The sequence below is a fragment of the Schistosoma mansoni genome, chromosome 1 (assembly GCF_000237925.1).
Source record: "Schistosoma mansoni strain Puerto Rico chromosome 1, complete genome".
In the NCBI taxonomy this organism is placed as follows: domain Eukaryota; kingdom Metazoa; phylum Platyhelminthes; class Trematoda; order Strigeidida; family Schistosomatidae; genus Schistosoma; species Schistosoma mansoni.
In genome coordinates, this window is record NC_031495.1 from 61,058,188 (window position 1) to 61,072,365 (window position 14,178).

General features: G+C 37.8%; 1 protein-coding gene across 1 annotated transcript in view; it reads left to right on the forward strand.

Moving 5' to 3' along the window:
* The window catches only part of Smp_144210 (putative death associated protein kinase), a gene marked incomplete at its 5' end in the record, with an annotated part of 58,020 nt that extends 52,622 nt beyond the window's left edge, over window positions 1–5,398 (forward strand). The window contains one exon of the mRNA XM_018795090.1: window positions 4,798–5,398. Coding sequence (XP_018649437.1) covers window positions 4,798–5,123 — 326 coding nt within the window. The 3' untranslated portion in view covers window positions 5,124–5,398. The remainder of the gene's footprint in view (window positions 1–4,797) is intronic.
* Between the last annotated feature and the right edge of the window lie 8,780 nt (window positions 5,399–14,178).

Consider the following 14,178-nt stretch of genomic DNA (forward strand, 5'->3'; position numbering starts at 1 on the left):
GAAAAGTATAATTGATCGATATTCACCAATCAATCGACAGTGTTGAAAGACTGGAATACTTCACTGAAAAAAATTAAGTTGACTTCAAAATTACATAGTCTAGAAATAGGAATTTATAAATTCCACTTTATAGCTGTGACTAAAATAATAACAATTAGATGCTTGATCCATTCAGTCAATCAGAAAAAATGGACATGTTATTCACATTAAAAACACGACGTTAATAGAAGGGATCTCTTTTCAACGAATTTATTATTCAGCTGTACAATCATACATTTAGTTCCGTGAGGGCATATGAACAAAGAACAAACATGATGATATGATACCAGCTTACCTAGTATAAATAGTAACAATAAATGATTTTGTGTGTGCAAACTGAAAGCCTTATAAAATTAAGGATTTAGGAACAGATTTTAATGTGAATGGAGCAAGATAATTAAAGCACTTTTTGTTCTGATAATCAAAGGTAATAGAGAGGTTAAATGAAGTGAGATGAGAAGCAATTATAAGTAAAATCATTAGGATATGAAACATGAATAAAGAGAGAGGGGGGTAATTTTAAATACGAAATGTAATAATAACTATAATAATTTAACGTCATAATAAAGATGAGGATAAGACCCATTTCTTTTGTATGCACAGTTCTGGCTTCATCTTATGGATGATAAGGACTTCTGCGGTTTCGGGAAGTTGGATGCGAATAAATCTAGATAGATTTGGACGAATTGTATATACAATCTTCATGTGCTCACTAGTGACTGGCTCCATGAGGTATTTCCTGGATATCTAGTGAGAAGCAGTAACCAGTGGAGTTGGGAGATATCAACTCACTGATGACATTGGTGAATGGATGCTCATTTTCGTGAGTTTCATTCCATTCATCAAGATAGATTTTTTTTAAAATCAACCGATTTAATCAAATTGAAATATATACATAGGCAAGACTTATAATTTATGAACGAACCAATCAGATTTAGGATAACATGTCTTGGATTTTGGCGCAAAATTCATTCATCCATTTGTCTAAATAGCGTTTTGACATTCTAGCTTATGTCAGTTCGTGATGAAAACCTTAAATCTAATTCCCTACCATCAACTGTAAATCATAATTTTAATTCATCATACTGGTTTGTAATCGTCATTTAATCCTAGTTAGTAGGTACATATTCCCAAGGTCACTTTAACGTCACTTAAAGCTCGTCCATAAATTATAGTCTCACCGTATACATCACTATAACTTTACTATCAAGATGTATGTCAATCATGTAAAAAATGTATTGAGTCAGTTTGCTTTAAAGGAGATACATCACCTTAGTTAAAGCTTATCAGTACACACGCTCGAGGGGGATCACCTTGATTGATTTGAAATATCTAGCTTACAAATTATTCATTGTAAGCTATAATATGGAAAAATATATAATACAGTATAGTACTAAACACTTGTCGATGAGCACGATAAAAATACTGATCACTAAGTGATCACCGACATATCACCCTGTAAATACTCTAATGCTTACATGAGATACAAGATAGGCCTCCTTACTGAATGCTAAAATAGGGAAACGTCTTCGTCACCAGTTACTTATAATCACTGAATATCAAACATATTAAAATTTATGTAGTACGAGTAACTCAAGTCAGTTCATCATACCTTCGAAGACAGTCAGCTTTATCAACCGACAAATCAAACAACCAGAATTTGCATTTCGTTTGCAGTAATAATAAATGTAGTCTATAAATCGTGCACATTACCACAACAACCGACATATGATGTCCATAATGTACCCAATACAGATGCCCAAGTATATTGGTGCATCGGCAAATCTAATTGATTATAAAACAAGACGATTATCATTATAAAAATACAAACAGTAGTCAATCTAGATTTTTTTCAGGCAGGTCAACAGTTAGAATCTGGTCTCATGACGTAACAATAGATAATCATCTATAAGGGCTTTGGACGATAAGTTTCAGTTAATAGCTCTTTTTTCATGCTCAAAACTTAGTTCAAAGTGTAAACTTCCCACTGTTCTATTTATTATTGAATATTTGATGTGACAATGAAAATAATTATACTTTTTTGTTTGGTTGTTCGGAATCCCTAAGATCGGACTTCAAGACAGGAGACGTTGTACTTATCTAGTTTCAGTACTGATTAACTCATAAATTTTCCGTCTGTCTAGTACCAATGACCTTCTGCTAATCAATGACACGTTAAATGTGAAATAACAATCGAGGCTAACAACAAACAGTCAAATGACTCAGCAAACAGTCAACTTCTAACAATACAGTTCGAATTCACCAGTCACTCACACAATAATATAGAACCATATTCTAACCACACTTCAACAGAACTAAGAAACCACGATCTGAGTGTAACTGCGTCACAGATGGAAAATAACTGACTTATAAACCCGTAATAAACTAACAATAATTTAAGACAGGTGAAACACACGACAATGATTAATGTGTCGAACAAGAGCTTATAAGTAGGAGAATACAAGAATATAATAGTTTAAGTATTTAATAATTCCACAACAAAAACTTCATACAAAACCATTCGGAAAGTTCATTTTCGCTATGTTATTTATCCCGCCATAGCAAAATTATTCTGATTAAGTTCAGGAATACAAAATTTTGTAACCATCCGGTAGATCAGTAGTTAATTAACCAAGTCCAATGTATAGTGTTGTTCGATTTATTACTCAATCATTTCTGTAAGAGATTCTACTGATCTTAAAAGTAAAAGCTTTCCTTAAGCAGTACCTTGTATTCCCTTAGTAGATCATTGAGCTGAATACATTTCGTGGCACTTATCATTTGATAAAAATAAAATATCGGCAAGACTTTAATTTATGGACGAGCAAATGAAATTAAAGGTTTTGCGCAAAATTCATCCATCTATTTAGTAAAATAGCATTTTGGCATTTTAGCTGATGTCAGCTTGTGATGGAGACCCTAACTCTAATTCCTAATCTCTAACTTACAACTCCAAATCCCGGTTATGATTTTTCACACTAATTTACAATATTTTTTAAACTCTAGTAGGTAGGTTAATTTTCTTAAAGTTCACTCAAAAGTCATCCGTTTCACTGAAATGTCTCACGAAATTCTGATAATTTGTGTATTTTTTATGTCTTGGTCGCTGCTTAGCGGTTATCCTGTAATCATTTCAAGGTAATAGAAATGGAAATCCAACTACTTGACAAACTCAAGCCACCGGTCCTTCCAATAGTGCGCCTGATTTCTCACAAGCCTAGTTAAAGATCTGACATGTGATAACATTTCGAGTTAAATTTGTTTGTCAGTGTGAAAGCCGTTGGATTTCAATGCCTGGTTCAAGGTCATTCAACCCCTGTGTTTATTACCAAAAAACATGTTCGCCTCGATTACCAACTAAGGATATAGTTCTTGGCCTTCTAGAGATCCCCTGTTGATTATATAAAAAAACGCTTGTTTCTAAAGCCAACGTAATATCTGCTTACCAGATATTTGGTTATTTCTACATTTGGTAGAAACAATATTTCTTAACTAAAGTATAAACAATACTTTTTTATATACATCTCAACATAGTATACGCGGTATCGAGTCATCTAGATTAGTAGGCCACATTGCGATTCGATCGATATAATTTGATCTGGACTAAGAAGGAACTGACATATACGACATTGGTCACCACTCAGTAACCGAAAAATTGTAAATATATATCAGTCCTACAGGGGGTCAGTCGCGACTTGGATAGCTTAGCGGTAACATCTCTGACCGTGAAGCTGGATGACTTGTGATCGAATCGACTAGGTAACATCAGTTTTTTAAGATTACAGACACACCCTGCTGGCAGCTCCCAAATAGCACGAAACTTAGGTCCCCCAGGGCCTCCTAGTCACTACTTCCAACTACCACCCTAATACATTTTTTATCTTAGATAGTATTGTGGTACCTGTGCAATTATAAGCAATTAGTCGTTTCAGGCTGGAAACTACTGTTTTGTTTTGTTAGATACCAATCATTTATGCATCATACAAATATTTTTCTTAGTCAATTCAAATCCAGATAGCTTAACCATTTAATTTGAAATATTGTTCTCGTTGTTCTTATTTTAATAATAGGTCCTTGATATTTTCTCCAGATGTCTACCATGTCATATACACCAAACATTTAGTCTTCTTCATGAAACTGTCCACTTGATTACACAAGTGATTTCAAAATGTTGTCCAAACTTAGATCTGGAATTGAAACTACTCAATTCAAACGATCTAAGCAAACATTATAAAAATCCAAAAGTATGGGATTCTAGACAATTAACACAAACACTTTTATTTTTAGTTGCACAAAATTCCCACAGTCATAGAACATCATTGTGTAGTATTGACTTACACAAACCAAGAACATCTGAAAATCAAAGAAACCAATACTCAACTGATTTGAGATATCTTCATGATAATGATAACGATGATGATGATGTCAACATTGGCGAAGACGAGGGTGAAAAAGAAACTAATGACGAAGAATCTTATGAAGAGAACATCTTTAATACCAACATCAATATAAACAACACTAATATTAAACAAAGAAAAAATAGAGCTTCCGATCATACAGTACATTTACAAAATCAATTAAAAAAAGATTTATTTTTCAATAATAATGAATTAGCTCAAGAAGTATCGAATCATTTATTAAATATACCATCTTATCCATTACCTCCTACTATTATACAAAAATTAGCTAAACAAATTGATATTAATGAACGAGATCCATATAAATTTAATATATTTATACAATGTTTATGTTATCCAGAAATGATTAATTTAATTACTCAATGGAATCAAGGTATATCATTATGGAGTACATTAAGTCCAACAGTAATATTATTAAATTTTTCTAGTAAATATCCTATACGGTTTTTAGAATGGGCATTATTATCAAGTTATGGTATAAATATTGTACAATTATTATATACTTCATATATCTTATTAAATTTCGGTCAAACTATATTTAAAGAATCATCAATGAAGTCACTCAACAAAGATAAGAATGATGATACTAAAGAAATGATAAACCATTCAAATCATTCAATAAAATCTATACGTTCTTCATCTACACCACGTAATAGTCAAATGTAATAAACAATAAAAAGTGGAATATACAAATTGGGAAAGATTTATTTATTTACTTTGTTTATCTTACCCAGAGATACTTCTTTACAGTTTACTTACTTCACTTCAAGAACTACTACTACTACTACTACTACTACTACTAATAATAATAATAATAATAATAATAATAATAATAAACCTTCTTTCCTTTCAATTTCCTCATCTTATCATTAATATTCATGTGTATTGCTTTGTTTTTTTTTAATTTTTCCTTTGTTTTTATCATTAAAATATGATTTTACAAAGAAAAAAAAACGAAAAAAACAATAAAAATAAAAAAAACTTTTCAATAAACTCATTTACATCAGTGAAAAATAATGAATTTAGTTAAAATTATAAGTAACCTTTAGCGATAGTTTGTGAAATCAAAGTAACGGATCACTAGTATGTAATCTTATCGTGATTCATATGTAATCTTGTAATGTGATTGATACAAACTAGATCTCTTTAAGAAATTTACTGTTGTTAATGATAGAATGAAATATTACTTACTTACGCCTGTTACCCCTCGTGGAGGAGTATAGGCCGCTAACGAGCATTCTTCATCCAACTCTGTCCAGGGCAATCCTTTCCAGTTTCTTCCAGTTATTGTTGATTCTTTTCATATCTGCTTCTATTTCCCGGCGTAGTGTGTTTTTTGGCCTTCCTCTTGAAATGAAATATAACATTATACATATCTTGGGACGTTTTAATCTTATTAATTCAAATTCAAGTTTCAGTCAGTCAGTCACAACGTAGAACTTCGTACGTACGTACATCAGTTCGAGTTGCCATACCACATTAGCACAGAGATGCAGTTGTCGATTCAAATCCCATAGTGGTAGAAGTAGTAGGAGTATAATCAGAAATCCAAAAGATTAGGGGTTTCAAGAAATTATTGAAGGAGTATAGTACAGTGAAATAAATTTGGAAAGAGAAAAAGATAAAGACATGAGGAATTCAGAAGATTAGAATTTGGTAGAACACAAAGAGTGGATGCATCTTCGCCATTGCAAACGATTTTGAGCCATGTCATTCAAGGTCTCTAACCATCGGTTGCTGTCATCTCGCGAATCCCAACCAGGTAGTCTACACCTACCAACATGGCCCAGTCCACTTGTCAGTGACTTCATTGATTTGTGCCACGTTTTGGTCTGGCCACCCCTAGCTTTCTTCCAACCTACTCCTACACCATGAAACATTGCACGTCGGGGCAGTCGGTGGTCGGGCATACGTAACACATGTCCCAGCCATCTCAACTGATGAAGTTTCACTACTTCATCAATCGATTTGCCATCCCTACCTAGTACTCGTTTCCTAACAACTGCATTACTTACCCGGTGGTCCCAGGATATACGAGCAATGCTTCGAAGACACCTATGATCGAACACTAGTAGCCTACGAATATCCTCTACTCTTATTGGCCATGTTTCACTGCCATAGAGTAGGACGGAGCGAACTGCTGCACAGTAAACCCGTCCTTTGGTTGCTAGACGGATATCTCGCCTACGCCATAAATGACGCAAGTTGGCGAAAGCTAGACGAGCCTTCTGTATCCGTGCTGAGATTTCGTCACATACCAGACCACAAGGGCTGATGAGACTTCCAAGATAAGTGAAGTGGTCTACACGCTCAACTACTTCACTCCCTATCATTAGTTCAGGTGTCGATGCAACCCAATCCTGAAGTAACATTTTGCACTTCGAGGGAGAGAATCGCATTCCGAACATGCCTGCATTGTTGCTTATAGTGGTCAGAAGACTCTGCATGTTGTCAGCGTCTTCACCGAGTAAAACTATGTCGTCGGCGTATTCTAAGTCGACAAGTGAGTCTCCTGGTAAAAGTTCAACTCCTGGAGGTTTAGCTGATGAAAGTGCTATCTCTAAAAGTAAGTCAATGACAAAGTTAAACAAGAATGGGGAGAGTGGACAGCCCTGACGAACGCCACTTGTGGTAATCAGTTCTGATGACAGTTCGCCATAGGCTCTAACTCGACCAGTTGTGCTCGAGTAGAGAGCCTTTATGAGGTTAATGTACTTCTTTGGTACTCCTTTCAGTGACAAACATTGCCATAGAACCTCACGATCAACAGAGTCAAATGCCGCCTTAAGGTCAAGAAATACTACTATTGTGGGACGTCTGAATTTGTGTCTATGTTCTAGGACCTGACGTAGGGTGAATATCTGGTCTATGCAACCACGTCCAGGTCGAAAACCAGCTTGGTTTTCTCTAGTCTGCTCTTCACGAGCTTTGGTTAGGCGACCTAGTATTATTGAAGCTAATATTTTAGACACTATATTAGTCAAACTGATCCCTCTGTGATTGTCACAAGAGGACTTTTGTCCTTTCTTATAAACTGGCACAATCAGTGATTGGGACCAGTCAGATGGAATTACGTCCAGTTCCCAGATTCTACCTAAGACCTCAGTCAATCTCACTGCTAGTACTGGACCACCATCCTTAAAAATCTCAGGGGTCAACCTGTCAGGGCCTGCTGCTCTCCCTCGCTTCAGATTTCCTATAGCTTTTTCAACCTCACAGAGGGTTGGAGGACTTACATCAATTTGCCATTCAGGACGACTGGGGATCGTGGGTAATTGAAGTGTGGCTGAAGGCCAGTTGAACTGATCCCTAAAGTGTTCTGCCCATCGATCCAACCTCCTGGATTGAGAATGAATTATATGCCCATCTTTATCTGAGATGGTTTCACTGATATTCGGGTTCCTAATACCGGTTTCTTTAACGAGTCTGAATAGCTGCCTACTGTTACCTATTGCCGCTGCCTTTTCCATCTCTCTTGCTTTCGCTACCCACCACTGTTCACGATCATTACGTAGACTTCTTATAAGCCTGCGCTTAAGTTGACTCCGCTCTTCGTTATGCTCAGAGCCAGGTGGGATGAGTTTACGAGCATCTATCAGTGCGGTAGATGCTGCCGAGATCCATTGTTTCTCCCTAACGTTATGGTTTACCTTATTAGCGGATATCACTGCTGATTCCACAGCTTTTCGGATGTCATTCCACGCTGCCTCGGGGTGGACACAACTTACATGGCTGCCTAACTGTTTTTCTAGTTGTTCCTGAAATATATTCTTAGCTTGCCTACCATTAAGTAGAACCCGTAGAGGCTTCCCTGCAGTGTCTTTCCTACGTCCAGTAAGACGCAGACAAATACGTGCTCGCACTAGAGCATGATCTGAATCTAAGCATGTGCCCCAGAATGAGCGACAGTCTTCTATCGAGCCCCTCCATCGGTGGCTGATAGCGATGTGATCTAATTGGGTCCAACGTTGGGACGAATTCGGGGGTCGCCAGGTCAAAAGATGTTTTTCCTTATGCTTAAAGTTAGTATTTGCAAGAAATAGGCGGTTATCTGAGCATAGCTGCAACAGACGGTCGCCATTATCTGTTCTTTTCGCCATGACACCATAAGATCCACCCAGGTGTCCTTCCCTTTCACTTAGTTTACCTACTTGAGCATTAAAGTCACCTGCTACTATTACTACATCAGAACGCCTAGCTTCTCGGAGAAGGTCAGAAAGTTTCCTGTAGAACTCATCTTTTATATCGTCTGAGCTGCAGTCAGTGGGAGAGTAGGCAGAGACGACGAAGAGGCAACGACGAATTTCCCTATCTTTCCGAGTCCTTACTGATCCGTTTAGTCGAACAGCGCATAGACGACTGTCTACTGGGATCCAGTCTAAAAGAGCTAGTTCTGCCCTAGGACTTAATGCTATACCTACTCCAGCGAGGCCACGGGAAGCAGCGTCAGGGCTTCCAGATACACGGAGCGTGTATCGAGATGAAACTTTATTTTGATTAGGTGCGGTCAAATGAATGACACTACTCGGATCTTGTATGCGCGTTTCGGAGACGCAGCACACATCGATGGTGTAAGATTCTAGAGTTCTAGCTAAGGAAGCCTGTTGTCCTATTTGGCACAATGTTCGGACATTAAAAGTTCCTATATGTAGTTTAGAGCGTGGTTTCAAGAGACCAGGAATAACGTTCTGTGTACTCGAATCGTTTGCCCTAGCGGTGCGACGCGATAAAAGGACGTGGGAAGGGTTAGTCGAGGAGATAACAGAGTTATTAGGTGTAGGAAGGATTTGAAAGCGACCAACTTGGTCTTGTGTGCAGTTAAGGGTATGAGGGCTAGTATCACTTCCCGGCTGCCCACACCGTGGAAGGGTATTTCTTGAGGGACCTGAAAAAGAAGTTGGATTAGTGTTGGTCTTAACGACCTGGGAGCGTGACCGCAGTGCCCAAGGGACATCTGCTTGAGGCCGGTCACGCACGGCCTTTTTGTGGGGGATTTTTGACGTGTTAGCTCCGTTCTTCAAAAGTCCTTACCGCCGGAGACGGAAATCCGTGGGATAAGGCGAGGTGTGCATTTTTAGGGTCGACCTTTTCTAACCCCACCCCTCCTTGTGGGAAGGCAGCATCGCTGTCATGCTGGTTGTCTGAAGGAAACACCTTACTGCTTTCACACCTCTGTACAGTCAGCAGTACGACTTCGCCTTCGGACCTTGGGATTGCTGCTTTTAGTCTCACCGCTCTTCAACCGACCTGTCTGGCATGGTAGGACCTTGAGGAACGATTGTTCCAGCCAGCATAGCTCGATTGGATCATCACGATAGGCAAGCCCGACCACCACGTCAAGGTAGCAGCAACGGTCGGGCAAATTCAAGTTTACCACTGCATAGCTTGTTTAGTCGATAAGCGTTTCGGGCTTTTTTTTCCAAAACTCGTCAACTGGATATATCTACATTCCAGCGTTTTTGTTCATACTAAGGTTTAAATCCAGTAGCTTTCGCTTCAAAAGTTCAGTGTGTTATCCACTGAGTTTATAAGTACAGATAGCTATTAAACTGTTCAACCGGTTGTGAATGTGTTACTAAGGGTTTATAATTTTTTTGTTAATACACAATACTGAAGTTTGTCAGTCTGTGAAAAAAATTCTATTATGGAATTACAACAACTAAAGCACTAATAAAAACTTAACATTACTAAGCATCTACATCATCTTAGTTTAAGAGTTCTCGGATGTGCGGGTACTCATGACCTTCGTAAACGATCAAACTTAAAGCATTTAGATAATGACAACAAGGTAATTGTGTCTGATTTCGATTTTTATTACTCACAAATTTAATCAATTTGCGATATACTGCCACCACAAACCAGTGCTGTTAATTAAGGATTGTCCCATTGTCTAACGTATCTGAACTTCATAGATCACAGCTTCTCGCTTAAGCTATAAAAATACTGTATGGAAGCTAGTGAACACACAACTATTGATTTGACTTTTAACTTTCGTAGGTTCGTTCAGCTTTTAGATCAATTAGTCATAAGTAACGCTGAACCTGTCACAAGTATGCATCGGTTTACGTAATCATACCACGTCAGCACAGCAAAACAAAATTAAAAATACAAGTACCGAATTAGCATTATTATTAACAGTGTCAATCTTAGTAGAAGAGACTAAGTATGGATAATATGATTCGACAATAAGGAAACGGCCGTCTAGTGCTTTCAGGTTTTCAGTGGTGGTTTAATACTGATCAGTTCATGATCTTAATCAAAATAAGGAAACAATTTGAGGAATCAAAGTTATAAATAATTTAAGACAGTGAATACATCTCTTCCATTGAGACTAAATATGAACCACGTTGTCCAATGTCTCAGTCCACTGATTATGATAATCGCTCGAATATCAAACAGCTAGTTTGCACCTACTATCATAGTTCAGTTAAGCAGTCAATAAATTCATGGATTGATGTTCCGTCTTAGTTTGTATTACTTCTACCTCAGTAAACTTTAATGAAATCATATGGTTATGTGACCAGCAATCTTAAAGTGATGATGAGATACTTTATGCATATTGTGGAATCTGGATCAAGTATATACTTCAAAATAATCTATGTATCATAATATCGAAGTGAAACTTTAAATCAATCAAAAAAATTATAAGTTCTGAAAATTCCACTAATCGTTCTCGTACTGATGAAATTTCTGACCTAATGAATATTTGGAGTGACTACATGGTCTTTACATTAAAATATTCAACGCGCAAAACGCAGGACAGACATCCCATTCTAATAACTAGAGCAGTAGTCAATATAAGTACATGGAATGTCCGCAAATTGTGGGATATCGGGAAGAGTCAAAAAGCTGAGGAAACACAACATTGCGGTTTTCGGAATTAGTGAAAACCATTGGAAGATGGACAGAAAAGATTAAATTCGAAAGAAGTGTTTTTGTTCTTTGATCACGAAGAAGAAAATGTCACACACAACGAGTTGCACTTATGTTGTCCAAAGAATGCACTTATAGGATGGGAATTTCGTGGATCCAAAATCATAAAAACATTCAAAACAACCAAGGAATATGAAATCACAATGGATGCTATCCAATGCTATGCACCCATCAATGATAGAAATGAAGACGATAAAGATCAATTTTATGAGAGACCGCAATCGATCATAGAGAAGTGACCAGAAAAGGACCTGACCATCCTGATGGGAAACATGAACACCATAGTCGGAATGGGAGAAAAGAACGAGAATAGTGAGGTATTTGCAAATTTTTGTGCATTCAACAAATTGGTTATAGGCGGCACAACATTCCCATACAAGCGCATGCACAAAGCCACGTTGGTCTCACCGAATAACATTTCATGTAACTAGATCAATCATATTTTCATCATTAAAAATTTCACAAGGTCATTGGAAGACGTAAAAATCAGGAGAGGAGCTGACACAATTTCAGATCACCACCTGGTAGCTGCCGAGATGAAACTGAACCCATAGAAGTACTGGACAACTGGAGAAACAGCATTACAAAGGTTCAATACAATCTTCCTTCGAGATACTGACGAACTCAATGAATTCAAGATAACTCTCAACAACAGGTTTCAAGCCTTACAGGATCTACTGAAAGAAGAAATTACGATGGAGGACAACTGGAAAGGGATCAAAGAAGCATTAACTTCAACGTGTCAGGAGGTTCTTGTTGAGGATGTCAAATCCCCAGAACTTACTCGGTAAATGGCTTAATTTTGTAATTTTATTTTGGAAATTTGAATTTCTTTGTTTTTGCGCCAAAAGCGCTCTTTTCACCTTCGGGTCGAATTTCCCTCTTGTAAAATATCTTAACACTATTGGTCCATTGTTTCTTTGAGTGTTATTTTGTAATACTGCCCAAGGACAATTCATTGCTGTATATATACGTTTGATTTTTTCCCTTTATGATTGCTGTACTTCTGGCTGCTATGGAATATATTTTCCCCGCTTACAACTTGAACTTTTTACTCTAGTTATCTGGGTCTGGGTCGCGTCAGAATGGCTAGCTTATCGGTCTCCGGTCACAAGTCTTTGTTCCGTTAGCTACTAGTGAATTGGAAACGCTTCAGATATAACAGTTCTGGGCCTCAAAAAGCATCACCATAAGGAATGGATCTCTATGGGAACCCTGGGTAAGATCCAAGAAAAGAAGAACATCAAGACAGCAACATTCGAACAAGGGCCCAGAAAGTCAAACCACAGACCGAATACACAATAGAAAACATGCGAGTGAAGATGAGCACTAGGGTCAACAAACAGAAAGATGTAGATAATCCAGCAAAGAAGGTATCAAGAGAAGGAAATATGAGACAACTATATGACATAACGAATAAACTAGAGGAGAGATATGGTAAACCAGAGAGACCAGCCAAGCACAAACAATGCAAGTCAATCACTCAGATTCAGGAACAGAGGAACAGATGGGTAGAGCACTTTGAGGAATTCTTGAATAGGTTAGCTTCATTGAATCCGTCGAACATCAAAGCACCACACACTGACCTTCCTACAGATATCCCTCCACCAACAATAAAACAAATTAGCATGACCATCACACAAATCAACAGTGGGTAAACAGTAGGACCTGACAATATACCAGTTGAAACACTGAAGTCGCATATAGAAGTAGAAGTAACTGCAAACATGCCCCATGTTCTAATCAGAAAGATTAGGGAGGAGGAACAAGTGTCACTGACAGACTGCGAAGAAGGACACCTCATCGAGATACCAAAGACAGAAGATTTGAGCAAAAATGAGAACCACACAGACATCACTCTGAGGTCAGTACTGGGTAAAGTTTCCAACAGAGTGTTTCTCAACCGGATGAAAGATTGAGTAAAAGTTCGACTTCGAGATCAACAGGGTGGATTTTGTAAGTATAGATCGTAAACCGACCGAATCGCGACACTGCAGATCACTCTTGAGCAACTGATTGAATGGAACACGTCACTATACAACAACTTCCTTGATCATGAGAAAGCAATTGACAGAGTGATTAGAAGAACCTTATGTAACCTTCTTCGACACCATGGAGTGAGTAGCTGAGGTTGTCACAACCAAACGGGATTCATACGACGGGCTACACTGCAAAGTCGTGAATAGAAGACAGCTGACAGATGCATTCCAAGTGAGGGCCGGAGTCAAACAACGATGCGTACTCTAGCTCTTGCTCTATCTTCTGGTGTTTGACTGGATTATGAAGACCTCCATATCTGAGAGGAAGCACGGAATACAATGGACAGGTCGCACGCAACTAGATGATTTAGACTTCGTGGATGACCTAGCCTTTCTATTCCATACACATCAACAAATGCAGATGAAAACAAACTGTGTAGCAGCAGCCTCCGTATTAGTAGGCCTCAACATGCACAAAGGAAAAATCAAGATCCTCAAATACAACATGGAAAACACCAACTCAACCACACTTGATGAAGAGGCTCAAGAAGAGGTGAAATGTTTCACATACCTGTTCACCACCATCGATGAACGAGGAGTATCTGATGCAGACGTAAATGCTTACATTGAGAAAATCGAGGTTATTATTCCTACAACTGAAGAACAAATGGAACTCAAAACAACTGTCAACCAATATCAAAGTCAGAATCTTCAATATGAACGTCAAAACAGTCCTACTGAATGCAGCTAAAACTTAAAGAACTACTACAAACATAATCAAAAATACTTATTCTGCCGTTTGGGCAAAA